Here is a 14,285-nt window from a genome sequence, read left to right on the forward strand (position 1 = left end):
GAAAGGAGGTAAAGCAGTGGGGTATTGCAGGGCTCAGTACTAGGCCCTGGTGCTTTTTAACTTGTTCATTCATGATTTGGCTCTGGGAGTAAGCAGTGAAGAGGCTACATTTGCAGATGACACAAAGTTGTTCAGTCAGTGAGAACCAGAGAGGACTGTGAGACGCACCAGAGGGATCTGTTGAGGCAGGGCAAATGAGGATCAGCATGGGCAAGTGCAAAGTTATGCATATTATAGCCATAAATCCTAACTATAAGTATACATTGAAGGGTTCCAAACTGGCAGAGACTGACCAAGAGAGATCTTGGAGTCGTGGTAAATAGCTCACTGAAGATGTCGGCTCAGTGTGCAACTGCAATAAAAAAGGGCCAACGCTGTGCTGGGGATAACTAAGAAAGGGATTGAAAACGAATCAACTGGTATCATAATGCTCCTGAAGAAATCGATGGTGCGGCCTCATTTGGAATACTGTGTACAGTTCTAGTCACCGTGCCTGAAAAATGATTTTATAGCATTGGAAAAGCAAGTTGCACCTTTAAGACCAACAGAGTTTTATTCAGAATGCAAGCTTTGTGTGCTCTAAGCACACTTCATCAGACAATAGTATGGAATGGCAAGCAGTCCCAAATCCAGAGAAAGTGGGCTGTGGGTTAGTATGCAGAGTCATGGAAATGTTTTTTAGCAGATTAAAAGAATCACCAGTTGGGGTTTGGGGTTTGTTAGTTAGCATTAACTGGTCTGAAACAACACTTAACGGTAAATATAAAGCAGATTGATGTCCATGTACGAAACCCAGACCCCACATTGTGATTCTCTTAATCTGCTAAAAAACATTTCCATGACTCTGCATACTGACTCACGGCCCACTTTCTCTGTATTTAGGACTGCTTGCCATTGTCTGATGAAGTGTGCTTCTAGCACACAAAAGTTTTCATACTGAATAAAACTTGGTTGGTCTTAAAGGTGCGACTTGACTCTTGCTTTGTTCTACTGCTTCAGACAAACACGGCTGCCCACCTGGATCTATCAGCATTGGGAAAGGTGCAGAAAAGGACAACCAAAATGATTAAGGGGATGAAACACCTTTCCTATGAAGAAAGGCTAAAGAGGTTAGGTTTACAGAGAAGGTAGAGAAAGAAGTATTTATCTTCTTCGTGGTCTCTGTGCATCACACCGATGGGAGAAGGCGCCTGCGCCGATCACGATCGGTAAACTTCAAAGCTGCGGATTTCCGCGCCTCCGTCCCAGCGCGCATGCCCAGACGCCCCACTGCGCATGCCCACCGGGACGGGGAGCGGACATCCTGCCAGTTCTCTTCTGACCGCCGCGCTGATCAGTCGATCCATAGGCTACGGTCGGTGAACTTCGTTCTGTTTTTTCGATAGCTGTAGATATTAGTGTAGTTAGTGTTAGTATAGTGTAGTTAGTATAGAATAGTTAGGATTGTTTTTTCGGGGGTGTGGGGCGTGTGCTTTTTCCTCCACCTGCCGGGTGGCCCCCTCCCCCCGTTTTTTCTTCCCTTCCCGCCTTTGGCCTCGCATGGAAAGGCGGTGGGGGTTTTTCCGCCGGTGTTCCAAGTGCGGTAGTAAAATCGCACCACCCGACGGACATTCGTTGTGTTTATGGTGTTTAGGGGAGCACCACAAGCCAGACTCTTGCGGACATTGCGCCCGTTTTTCTAAACAGACGAGGAAAAATAGGGCTGCAAGACTGGCTGCAGCGCTGATGGAGCAGGCGCTTACCCCTAAGAAAATGGCGGAGGAGCAGGCTGCCGCGCCCGTCGAGCCATCGACATCGAAACCGGTCGACGCCGATCGAGCTCCAACCGATGCCGATCGCCCACCAAAGCGCTCGGGCTCAGCTTCCTCAGCGGATCCCTCTGTGCCTGCAAAACGGCTCAAGGATGACGCTGGAGAGCACACGGAAAAGACTAAGAAGGCCGATAAGGCCAAACATTCTAAGCCTCCACTGCAGATTTCTCCGGAATCGCCCCCGGCACAGGCTTTCATTGAGGACCTCCCTTTTGATGGGTCGGGTCTCTTCAGCTCCACCACTGACTCTGTACTCCAAGAGTTAGATAAGAGCATGAAGACATCCAGGAACTTGGGGGTGTCTACCTCTCGTCCTCAAAAACGCCAATGGAAACCGTGGCCCAAGAAGCCATATTCCAAGTCACCGGAACAGTCCTGGTGTACGAAGCCGTCCCCCACTTTTCCTCGCCAGCAGTATCAGGCTAAACCCAAGTACTCAATAACCAGGGTGGTGCACAAAATTCTGCGGGGCAGACCGGTGGGAATCCTGGTCACCCCTTGGTGGCCGAGGCAGCAATGGTTCCCGATAGTTCTGTGCCTCGCCAATGGGGAACTTCATCACTTTCCGCAGGCCCCGGACCTCCTGCTTTCCCATCAGGGTCAGGTCCTGCACCACGATGTGCCGCACTTGAAACTGACGGCGTGGCGCCTCAGTGCTCGCAGTTATCGGACCGGGCGCGCTTCGTCCTGTTGAACTGCAGAAAGTCTTCTACTAGGCAGTCCTATGCCTATAAGTGGGCAAGGTTCGTCCGGTTCGCTGGGGACGCTGGGGACGCTGGGACTGAGCCTCGCGGGGCAGGCTTGCCTGTCATCTTTGACTTTATCTTGTCCTTGTTAGACGGGGGTCTGATGGTGTCTTCTGTCCGAGTCTACTTGGCGGCTGTTTCCTCGGAGCATTCCCAGGTGGAGGGGTATTCCGTCTTTGCTCATCCGGACACGAAGAAGTTCCTTAAAGGGATTGCCCGGCTGTACCCTACCATCAAGGTTCCGGCGCCGGCTTGGGACCTTATTTTGGTGTTAAAAGCCTTATTGGCGAAGCCATTTGAACCGATGGCCACATGCTCCCCTCATCTTTTAGCCTGGAAAACAGCCTTTCTGGTGGCGATCACGTCCGCCAGGAGGGTGGGCGAGCTGGCGGCTCTCCGGTGTGATGACCCGTATTTGCGCTTTACCCCGGAGGGGGTGGTGCTTCGACCTGATATAACTTTTCTGCCAAAGGTGCTCTCGCCTTTTCATTTGAATGCTGATCTGTGCCTGCCGGTGTTTTTTCCTAACCCGGCATCGGACTCTGAGCGTCGGTTACACGCTCTGGACGTCAAGCGGGCGCTGTCCTTCTACCTTCATCGCACGAAGGGTTCCCGGAAGGACCCTCGACTATTTGTGTCCTACGCGTCAGCGTCGCGAGGACGGAGGATTTCGTCTCAACGGCTGTCGGGATGGATTACTGGGACCATTCGTCTCTGTTACCTCCTCCGCAAGACGCCGCTTCCAGGACCAGTCCGGGCCCATTCCACGCGGGCTGTGGCGACCTCGACGGCTTTCATGAGAGGGGTCCCTCTTCCGGACATCTGCAAGGCTGCCACATGGGCCTCGGCGCATACCTTCGTTTCGCATTATGCGCTGGACCTGAGGAGGCGTCAGGACTCTTCGGTGGGCTGTGCTGTGTTGCAGTCTGTCTCTTCCTGATGGACCGCCGCTCCCTCCTCCAGGTAGGACTTTGGCTTGCTAGTCTCCCATCGGTGTGATGCACAGAGACCACGAAGAAGATAAACAGGTTTCCTACCTGTAACTGATGATCTTCAAGTGGTCATCTGTGCAGTCACACTACCCGCCCTCCTTCCCCTCTGCCGTCGGTCCATCTGTGGGCTAACGCAGCGGTCAGAAGGAACTGGCGGGATGTCCGCTCCCCGTCCCGGTGGGCATGCGCAGTGGGGCGTCTGGGCATGCGCGCTGGGACGGAGGCGCGGAAATCCGCAGCTTTGAAGTTTACCGATCGTGATCGGCGCAGGCGCCTTCTCCCGTCGGTGTGACTGCACAGATGACCACTCGAAGATCATCAGTTACAGGTAGGAAACCTGTTTTTCTCCTTTCCTCATAATACAAGAAGAAAAAACTGTAGATTTATACCCCGCCCTTCTCTCTGAATCAGAGTCTCAGAGTAGCTTACAATCTCCTTTACCTTCTTCCCCCACAACAGACACCCTGTGAGGCAGGTGCGCCTGAGAGAGCCCTCAAAGAAGCTGCCCTTTCAAGGACAACTCTGCGGGAGCTATGGCTGACCCAAGGCCATTCCAGCGGCTGCACGTGGAGGAGTGGGGAATCAAACCCAGTTCTCCTAGATAAGTCTGCACTCTTAACCACAATGCCAAACTGGCTCTCTCGCGAGTCATGGGTACTCAGTGAAATTAATGAGCAGTAGGCATAAAACAGATAAAAGGAAGTATTACTTCACCCAAAGAGTAATTAACATGGAATTCACTGCTTCAGGAACTAGTGGCGGCTACAAGCATAGCCTCAAGAGGCAATTCGATAAACATCTGGAGCAGACCTCCATCAGTGGCTATTAGCCACAATGTATAGTGGAACAAAGTTAGAGTCCTGTGGCACTCTATAGGGGGGGGGGGCAGAAGTTCTCTGTATTCTTGGTGCTTGGGAGGCAACAGTGGAGAGGACTTCTGGAGTTCCAGCCCACTGGTAGACCTCCTGATGGCACCTGAGACCCAGTTTGGTGTAGTGGTTAAGTGTGTGGACTCTTATCTGGGAGAACCGGATTTGATTCCCCAAAATAAGGTTTGGACCACTTCCAGTCTTATACCCACACATTCAGGAGACTCTCCCCTTTGAGGGGACGTATGGAGTTTCCTGGTCCAACCAGGTTTGACTCCCCACTCCTCCACTTGCACCTGCTAGCATGGCCTTGGGTCAGCCATAGCCCTGGCAGAGGTTGTCCTTGAAAGGGCAGCTGCTGTGAGAGCCCTCTCCAGCCCCACCCACCTCACAGGGTGTCTGTTGTGGGGGAGGAAGGTAAAGGAGATTGTGAGCCGCTCTGAGACTCTTCGGAGTGGAGGGTGGGATATAAATCCAATATCTTCTTCTTCTTCAACTTGCACCTGCTGGAATGGCCTTTGGTTAGCCATAGCTATAGCAAGGTTGTCCTTAAACGGGCAGCTGCTGTGAGAGCCCTCTCAGCCCCACCCACCTCACAGGGTGTCTGTTGTGGGGGGAGACGAAAAGGGAGATTGTAAGCCGCTCTGAGTCTCTGATTCAGAGAGAAGAGCGGGGTACAAATCTGCAATTCTTCTTCTTCTGGGTATTGGCGACTGTATGACATAGAGCAAGGATGGCCAAACTTGGATAGTGTAAAAGGAAGGAAGGAAGGAAGGAAGGAAGGAAGGAAGGAAGGAAGGAAGGAAGGAAGGAAGGAAGGAAGGAAGGAAAATAGATGGGGAAAGATGGAAAGAAAGCAACTTTGATTTTAAGTGCATTCTCCAAGCTGGCCAGTGGGGCAGTGGAGACTTCAAGAGCCACACAATATGTATGAAAGACCCACATGTGGCTCCCAAGCCACAGTTTGGGCACCCCTGACATAGAGTGTTGGACTGGATGGGCCACTGGGTTCCCTGTTGTTCTTATATCATGAGGCCAGATTTGGCCCAACAAAATAATAGAGGGTTTTCCAAAAACCCCAGTGTGACAGTGTAACATTAGAAACCCATTCTAAGCAAATAAATTGCTGTCGAGTGTGCTGTACATTTTTATGAGATGCCTTTTCATGTTCGAGATCAAAAGCAAGACAGAAGTAAATTGCCAGCTTGTCATCTTAGCGTTATTGCATCTATTCAGTCCTGTTGCTGGCTTGTGGTAATGAACAAAAACAAGTTAAGAGACTGCAACTGGATGGGGAGAAGACTGTTGGCGGGGGGTGGGGGTGGCAACATTCTGGCTGCAACCTGCTTCTTTTTGGGGGGGGGGTGACAGCCGTCAACAATGGCCCCGGATTTTCAAAGCCAACAACAACCTGCGTTTTCAAACACCTCTTCCTTAAAACGGGTCTGGAAAGCATCAGTTTAGTTTTTCTTAGTTCTACTCAAAAGAGTAAATGTTGGCTGGGTTTTCTTCCCAGTCTCAGAGGGCCACTTTACTGAGGGACTAGGATTTTTAAAAAACTGTGACTATTGCAGAATAGATCTTAAATGGCCTCTGTTTGCCCATGGCAGCATCTTTCTCTTCAAGCTGGGGGCCTCCTTGAAACAGGATGCTCAATCAAGCATAAGCGGCCCATAATGTTTAGAGATGGCCTAAAACAGGGGTGGCCAAACTGTGGCTCAGGAGTCACATGTGGCCGTTTCACATATATTGTGTGGCTCCATGAGCTGGCTTGGAGAAGGCATTTCTCTCTTTAAATCAGTGGCTTGGAAAATGCAGAAGTTGCTTTCTTTCCAGCTCTCCCTCCCTCCCCCATCTGTTTTCCTTCCTTCCTTCCAAAACAAACAAACAAACAAGCAAACACACATAAGCCTTTATTAGCATATATCAAGTTATAAATAAGGCAACAACAAAAAGAGAAATAACAAAAATAACAAAATAAACCAGTCATAATCAGCTATACATTGGACAATCGATCCTTGATTACCAGATTCAAGAATAAAGCAACCTTTTCAGTTATTTCAGATGACAAATCATTCAGAAGACGGCAAACCTTTGCACCATCTGAGCAACTTGTCATATTGAGCAAAATTGGGACTAGAAACCTAAGGCGTATAGTATATTGGGAGCAGTAATGAAGAATATGGGACAACAAATCAACTTGTTTTGAGTTGGATGTACGAAGTCTTAATGACAGCGGGATTTTTTAATATCTACCATAGGTAACTGCTGATGGGTGGAAACAGTGGGCCCAAAAGGAAGCTTAGTGGCTTGGAAAATGCATGATGGTTTCTTTCCAGATCTCTCTCCCTACCCCATCTATTTGATCTTCCTTCCTTCCTTCCTTCCTTCCTTCCTTCCTTCCTTCCTTCCTTCCTTCCTTCCTTCCTTCCTTCCTTCCTTCCTTCCTTCCTTCCTTCCTTCCTTCCTTCCTTCCTTCCTTCCTTCCTTCCTTTCCTGCTCTCAAACATCCAACATTCATGGCTCTGACAATTATTCTATGTAGTTAAGCAAGTATGGCCACCCCTGCTCTTACTACCCCTGAGAGCCAGTTTGGTGTAGTGGTTGAGTGTGTGGACTCTTATCTGGGAGAACCAGGTTTGATTCCCCACTCCTCCACTTGCAGCTGCTGAGATGGCCTTGGGTCAGCCATAGCTTTCATAGAAGCTGTCCTTGAAAGGGCAGCTGCTGTAAAAGCACTCTCAGCCCCTCCTACCTCACAGGGTGTTTGTTGGGGGGGGAGGAGGTAGAGGAGATTGTGACCGCCCAGAGACTCTGAGATTCAGAGTATAGGGCGGGATATAAATCCAAAATCATCTTTTGGCAAGTCATGCCTTCAGCTTTCCCCTAAAAACTGCAGAAGGCAGAAAATGCTCTCAAGTTCTTCCCCTGGTACATTCTGATTTTTAAAAGTCAAAACTGAAACGCCTAGGTTTATGCAACAGTATCACCACCCCTGGTCCCGGTGCTTCAGTACAGGTGATGCTCTTGCCAGCAGAACATTTTTAGCGCACCTCCACATTTTATCACCGTCCAGAAAACCCCTGCATCTTTGAAGGCAATGAAAAGCTGCCGGTGGGAGCAAGAGTGGTATTGTAGCTCCTTTGTAATGGCAAGAAGCAGCGATGGAATATATGAAAGCTACGGGAGCAGCGAGAACCGCTCCTGACAGGTAACATTAGTCTTGTCTCAGCCAGCTATAAAGAACCATTTTCCTACATGACAACCTTGAGCCGGAGAGACAAAAGTGGAAGGGGGGGGATACCTTTTTACTGGGTCGTCATCCTTTCTGTGCAAATGGATGTCTAGCTGTTTCCTCTCACTTGCGTTTTTGGCAGCAGCTCTTCCGACCCCCCAAGAACTTCGTACAATTTGCAGAGATTCAGAGACCCCAATCAAAGTGTGGGATTCACCACCACTGAGTTGACGGCCCTCAGAGGCTGAATATGTACCTTTGCTAGAAATTCTCAACTGGTGTTAAGAGGATCCACAGCTTAACGTGAATCCGGGATTTATTTAAGATACGGTTGAGTTGTGAATCTCGGATCTGGCTCCTTGATTTGCCTCCACAAATGCTCATCTTACCACCTTTCACCTGGCCAGGTTTCTGTGTTGCTAAGTGGAAGAATCATAGAATCCTAGAGTTGGAAGGGACCTCTGGTGTCATCTAGTCCAACCCCCTGCACAAATACCTCCACCTAAATTCACAGGATCAGCATTGCTGTCAGATAGCCATCGAATCTCTGTTTCAAAACCTCCAAGGAAGGAGAGCCCACACCTCCCAAGGAAGCCTGTTCCACTGAAGAACCGCTCTAACTGTCAGGAAGTTCTTCCTAATATAGAGCTGGAAACTCTTCTGATTTAATTTCAACCCATTGGTTCTGGTCCTACCTTCTGGGTCCACAGAAAACAATTCTGCACCATCCTCTATATGACAGCCCTTCAAGTACTTGAAGATGGTGATCATATCCCTTCTCAGCTGCCTCCTCTCCAGGCTAAACATCCCCAGCTCCTTCAGCCTTTCCTCATAGGACTTGGTCACCAGACCCCTCACCATCTTTGTTGCCCTCCTCTGGACACCTCCCAGCTTGTCTATAGCCTTCTTAAAATGTGATGCCCAAAACTGAACACAATACTCCAGGTGAGGTCTTACCAGAGCAGAGTGCAGCGATATCACTTCACATGATCTGGACACTATACTTCCATTCATATAGCCCAAAGAAGAAAGCCATGGCACTGGATACCACATTTGTACATCATTGATATTACTGCTCTCTTGTACTGTCCCGTTCTTTTTCTCCTTCTAATGTTTTCTTCTCCACCCGTGCCCGCTACTTTTTCCTCTCCTCTCTCTCTCTGTTTCCTCCTTTAACTTTAAATGCATTCTCAAGATGCCAGCCAAGTGGGGCGGTGGGAGCCACATGATGTGTGTGAGCTTCTTAGGGAAGCTTCGGAGCCACTGTTTGGCCACCCCTGAGTAAGAACAACCCATCGCAGATGCCCAATAACAGGCTCATGTGGTTGTATCCTGAGTACCGCGAGCAGAGCTGTGCTCAGGGAACAGAACATCCCCACTTTTCAGCTTTTAAAATATTCAGAGTTTTATCTGAGAGGCTGGTTTTGTTTTTAAAGCCCTCCACTTGGAAGCAGAGAGTCAAGCCAGGAATGCAGCCATATGAAGCTTCAACACACTGAATTTGTAGACGGAACTTTAATCCCAGGTAGACAAAGTCTGCAGGTTTGTACTAAATAAAGGCATTTATTTAAACAGAAATAGGGCATGCCCGTATCTGTTTCCGTTCAAATAAATGTATTTAGAAGACAGTCTTTAGCAAGGCACCAGCGCTGAGAAATCAAGCTATTGTTTGCATAAGTTGCAGCATTTTAGATGGCACCTCCTGTTGGTTTATTGAGGCAAACCTCGCATAATAAGTGAATTGTATTGTGTGCTAAAGGAGCCATGTGGCTCAGAGTGGTAAAGCTGCAGTACTGCGGTCCAAGCTGCTCACAACCGGAGTTTGATCCCGGTGGAAGCTGGGTTCAGGTAGCCGGCTCAGCCTTCCATCCTTCCGAAGTCGGTAAAATGAGTACCCAGATTGCTGGGGAGAAAGTGTAGATGACTGGGGAAGGCAGTGGCAAACCACCCCATAAAAAGTCTGTCAAGAAAACATTGTGATATGACATCACCCCATGTCGGTAAAATCTTGGTGTTTGCACCTTTAACTTTTTATTGTGTGCTAAGCTGTTCTGTTGGCTAATAGAGCCGGGAAGCATGGTTTATGCAAGCAAAGCCTCCTGTTATACCTTGACAATAGCTGTCCATTCTTCCAGTTGACAAGGACTTTGCAGAGTGATGGATACACACACACACACACACTGAAATCACGTTTGACCCAATATTTAAAGGCTTCGTCCATGAGCAATTAAAGAGAGATTGTTTTGGTTAAGAATACCAGATTGACTCAGACTCATGAAAGGTTATGGTGGAATACCTTTTGTTGGTCTTGTTTTATTGAGATTGGTGGTAAGATGCCCACATGATGGTGGTGGTGGTGGTGATGATACTGGATTTATACCCCACCCATCACTCTGAATCTCAGAGTGGCTTACAATCTCCTTTATCTTCCTCCCCCACAACAGACACCCTGTGGGGTAGGTGGGGCTGAGAGAGCTCTCCCAGAAGTGGCCCTTTCAAGGACAACTCTGTGAGAGCTATGGATGACCCAAGGCCATTCCAGCAGCTGCAAGTGGAGGCGTGGGGAATCAAACCCGGTTCCCCCAGATAAGAATCCGTGCACTTAACCACTACACCAAACTGGCTTAAAATATAAACACATATCTCAAGCAGTGTAATTTTGTCAGCATTTCAAGTTTCGAAAGACAGTTGGATGTCTAGTGAACGTCCCTTGGCTCACATCATGGTTCTTCTGCTTTGAGTCTGAATAGTCCTTCATTCCCTCTCTGCCAATGAAAGCCTGAAAATATAAATAAAGGTTATATGCCATATCTTTGAAACCCAGATGGAGAAGGTGTTGTTTCTAGCATTATTTTTTAATATTTTTATATGCTACCTTTCTGCTTGACAGCAAAATGAACAAGCAAAAGTGGGAGGTGGGCATTTCAACCCAGAATAAACTACATAACCAAAAAAGTTGAAAAAGCTGAGGGGGGAAAGCTTGTATGCGGTAATATACAAAAAGCTACAACAATATTAAATCAGAAAAGCTTTAATCAGATTGTAAAACTTAAAAACTGCATCAAAATCCATCCATTTCGGTTACACGTATAAGTACCTCCCCTAGAGTAAGAAAATCTTTTTAGTAAAATTGCACTTTTACCCATGGGGATATCACACGCTTAGAAGCTTCTTTCCTGTCACCAGGCACAGTTATAAATAACATGAAATACATGTAAACTAAATGCATTTCAGCCAAGAGGCCTTCGTCAGTGGTTTAATTTTTCTTTTTTTTACAACATACACCATGAAGCGTTTCTGTTCAAATTACGACATGCCTAACCAAAGCACTGAACATCCACATGTGAAAATCTGTACACGGACTATCTCTCTTTGCTGTTAACCAGGACAGTTGGAGATAACTTTCCAGATGGTAGATGTTAGTGGTCCCAATTTCTCTTTTGGATGCCCAGTGGTGTGTACAGCCAACAGGCCTCCAGTGTGGCTGGCAATTAGATTTAAAATGCAATTAGCATAACCGGAATTAAAACAACAGCTGAGATTTAAACAGACCAACCATATGATGCAAAAACAGAAAACAATTTTTTTTTGCAAATATTTTCATGGTGTAACCTATGGCAAAGAGGAAGTGAATTACATAAGCTGAGCACAGGAACAGGAGAAAACACCCACCCATTCTTACTAATCACTAGCTGGCCTAAGAGAAAGAAACTTAACTGTTCCTTAAAGCCCTAAGTAGTCTGGTGTCACGGTTCCTCAGACCAATGGTCCATCTAGCTCAGCATCCTGTGTCATATAGCGGCCAAACCAGACATTCTGGAAAGCCTTATGGCAGGAGCTCACAATCCAGAGCCCCACCCCATGTTTCACCTTCCTTAATGACTGGGTCCAGGAGTCATTTAATATAAAAAGAGGTGCCGGAGCTCACTAGCAGAATTCATTTGCATACACCCACACCCCTGACTTCATCGGAAGGTGTACTATATTATATCGGCTCAGCATCTACCTTAAAATGCTTCTTGAATTATAATTGTCATCATAAAACCTTACTCCCATCCAGTGCTTCCTCTTAAGTTGGCTATTAGGTATATGGATTATAGATATAGAGCTATATATTTAAAAAGGTAAAGGTAGTCCCCTGTACAAGCACCAGTCGTTTTCAACTCTGGGGTGATGTTGCTTTCACAATGTTTTCACAGCCAACTTTTTATGGGATGGTTTGCCATTGCCTTCCCCGGTCATCTACACTTTCTCCTCAGCCAGCTGGGGACTCATTTTACCAACCTCGGAAGGACGGAAGGCTGAGTCAACCTGGAGCCGGCTACCTGAACCAGATTCCACATGGTGACATTATAAATGAGAAGTAGAATTTAAAATAATCTCTTTTGATCAAGGACGTGTGATAGATAATACACTTCTTTTCTCCAAACAGGTATTAAAGCAGTGTTTTCTGGACATTACCATAGAAACGCTGGAGGCTCCTACAAAGATCTTGAGATGGTTGTTTCATCTGCCATAGGATGCCAACTTGGAGAAGACACCCACGGTCTCAGAGTGGTGGTGGTCACTGCTGAAAAGATTGTTCACAGATACTACAGTTTGGACAAGCTGAACAATCAAGGGATAGAGAAAGATCTTATGGATTTGATTAAGCAGAATTAGTCCTTTTTCTTCCTGTGCCAGACATATTTGACTAATCCAGTCCAGGCAGGGCAGTTCAGCTGTGTGCCTTCACCCTGACCCACTTTTCTGCTTCTCCGCTCTCACATCTTAAGAACTAACCACCCAATAAGCCTCTGTCACCCTAGACACTGATATAGAAAGTCAAGCAGAGAGAGTTTAGCTGCGCTTCTGGGGTGTACATAAATCTTCAATTGTACAATAAAAGTAATGACAATGCTATTGATTTTGTAATTAAGAGAAGATATTTTAAGGCTGTCCCATTCTTGGGCTTGGTAGCAATGACAACTCAAATTACAAAAGGCTGTAGGGACCCAAGAATGATATTTAATGATACAAATGTTTGCCACCTAATTCAAGGCCAACACTGGATATACCGAACAGCTTTCTGGAGAGCCAGTTTGGTTTAGTGGTTGTGTGCAGTCTCTTATCTGAGAGAACCGGGTTTGATTCCCCACTCCTCCACTTGCAGCTGCTGGAATGGCCTTGGGTCAGCCATAGCTCTGGCAGAGGTTGTCCTTGAAAGGGCAGCTGCTGTGAGAGTCCTCTCAGCCCCACCACCTCACAGGATGTCTGTTGTGGGAGAGGAAGATAAAGGAGATTGTGAGCCACTCTGAGTCTCAGATTTGGAGTGGAGGGTGGGGTATAAATCCAATATCTTCTTCATCTTCTTCCTTGGGGGCTTGCATCCCAGGGCTTTTGAACAGGGGAGTTGAGCTCAAATTGGTGGAAGAGGCAAAGTTGCATGTCCACTGGAGTGTGTTTGCTAGTGCCTCCAACTCAAGACTGGGGACCTGGAATGCTTGATACTAAACGACAATGTAGATATAGGAGGTGTCCCAGAAGCATGGTGGAATGGGGGAAATCAATGGGATGTGGTCATCCCCTGGTATGAGCTCTGTAACCAGGATACGAGGGATGTGTTGGGGGAAGTGTTGTGTTGTATATCAAAGAGGACATAGAATCAAATGTTAGAAAATATCCAGGGAATGAACTCCCCAATAGAAGCAATATGGTTAGAAATACTGGGCTATAAGGGTTAGTTAACAGAGGAGGAGTACTATCACCCATCTGATCAAACTTCAGAGGCTGATCTTGAGTTGGGGAAAGAAATAAGGTAAAACATAAGAGAAGCCATGTTGGATCAAGCAATGGCCCATCCAGTCCAACACGCTGTGTCACACAGTGGCCGGAAAAAACAGATGCCATCAGGTCCATCAGTGGGGCCAGGACACTAGAAGCCCTCCAAGGTGATAAAGCAGCTAGGTTTTGGCTTCCCTCACATTGACTGAGATAAGCACGTGCTCAAGATTCCTAGAAATAAGATTCCTAGACATCATTAATGACTGCACACTGGAACAGTTGATCACAGAGCCAACCAAAGGGGTAATGATTTTGGTTCTGAGCAGGCCTGAAGACTTGGTGAGAGATGGAGATATTCTTGCACCAACTGGGTGTGGTGACTACAAAACTATTACATTCATCATTCATGTCAGCAGAAGTTTACCCCCAAGTTCAAAACAGTAACATTTTATTTCAAGAGGTAATACACACAAAAGAGGAGACTAGTTAAAAAATGAAAGGGAAACATGAGAAAGTTCCCTGGAGGAAGTTTGGAAATTATTCAAAACTGCACAGATTGAAACCCAGCTAGATTGCATGTCCCAAGTTAAAGGTAGTACAAAGTCTAAAATTATGCCTACCTGGTTAAAATAAGAAAGACAACAAATGTTTATTTTTAAAAGTGGAAGGTCTGCCCTGATAAAGTGAACAGAAACAAACACACACTCTGGAAAATGGAGTGTAAGTTAATAATTAGGAAGGTAAAAAGAGAATTCAAGGAGCAGATTGCTAAAAGCATCAAGACAAACAAACATTTACTTATATCCAGAACAGGAAACAAGCCAGAGAAACAGTTGGGCCTTCGGATGACCAAGGAAAAAATGGATTGC

General features: G+C 46.9%; 1 protein-coding gene across 1 annotated transcript in view; it reads left to right on the plus strand.

The window, feature by feature from the left end:
• Positions 1-12,555, plus strand: part of CPPED1 (calcineurin like phosphoesterase domain containing 1) — a 118,075-nt gene extending 105,520 nt beyond the window's left edge. The window contains exon 4 of the mRNA XM_060260800.1: positions 12,086-12,555. Within this exon, the coding sequence (XP_060116783.1) occupies positions 12,086-12,315 (230 nt within the window). The 3' untranslated portion in view covers positions 12,316-12,555. The remainder of the gene's footprint in view (positions 1-12,085) is intronic.
• Positions 12,556-14,285: the final 1,730 nt, after the last annotated feature.

Source organism: Heteronotia binoei, chromosome 20 (assembly GCF_032191835.1).
Source record: "Heteronotia binoei isolate CCM8104 ecotype False Entrance Well chromosome 20, APGP_CSIRO_Hbin_v1, whole genome shotgun sequence".
Classification (NCBI taxonomy): Eukaryota; Metazoa; Chordata; class Lepidosauria; order Squamata; family Gekkonidae; genus Heteronotia; species Heteronotia binoei.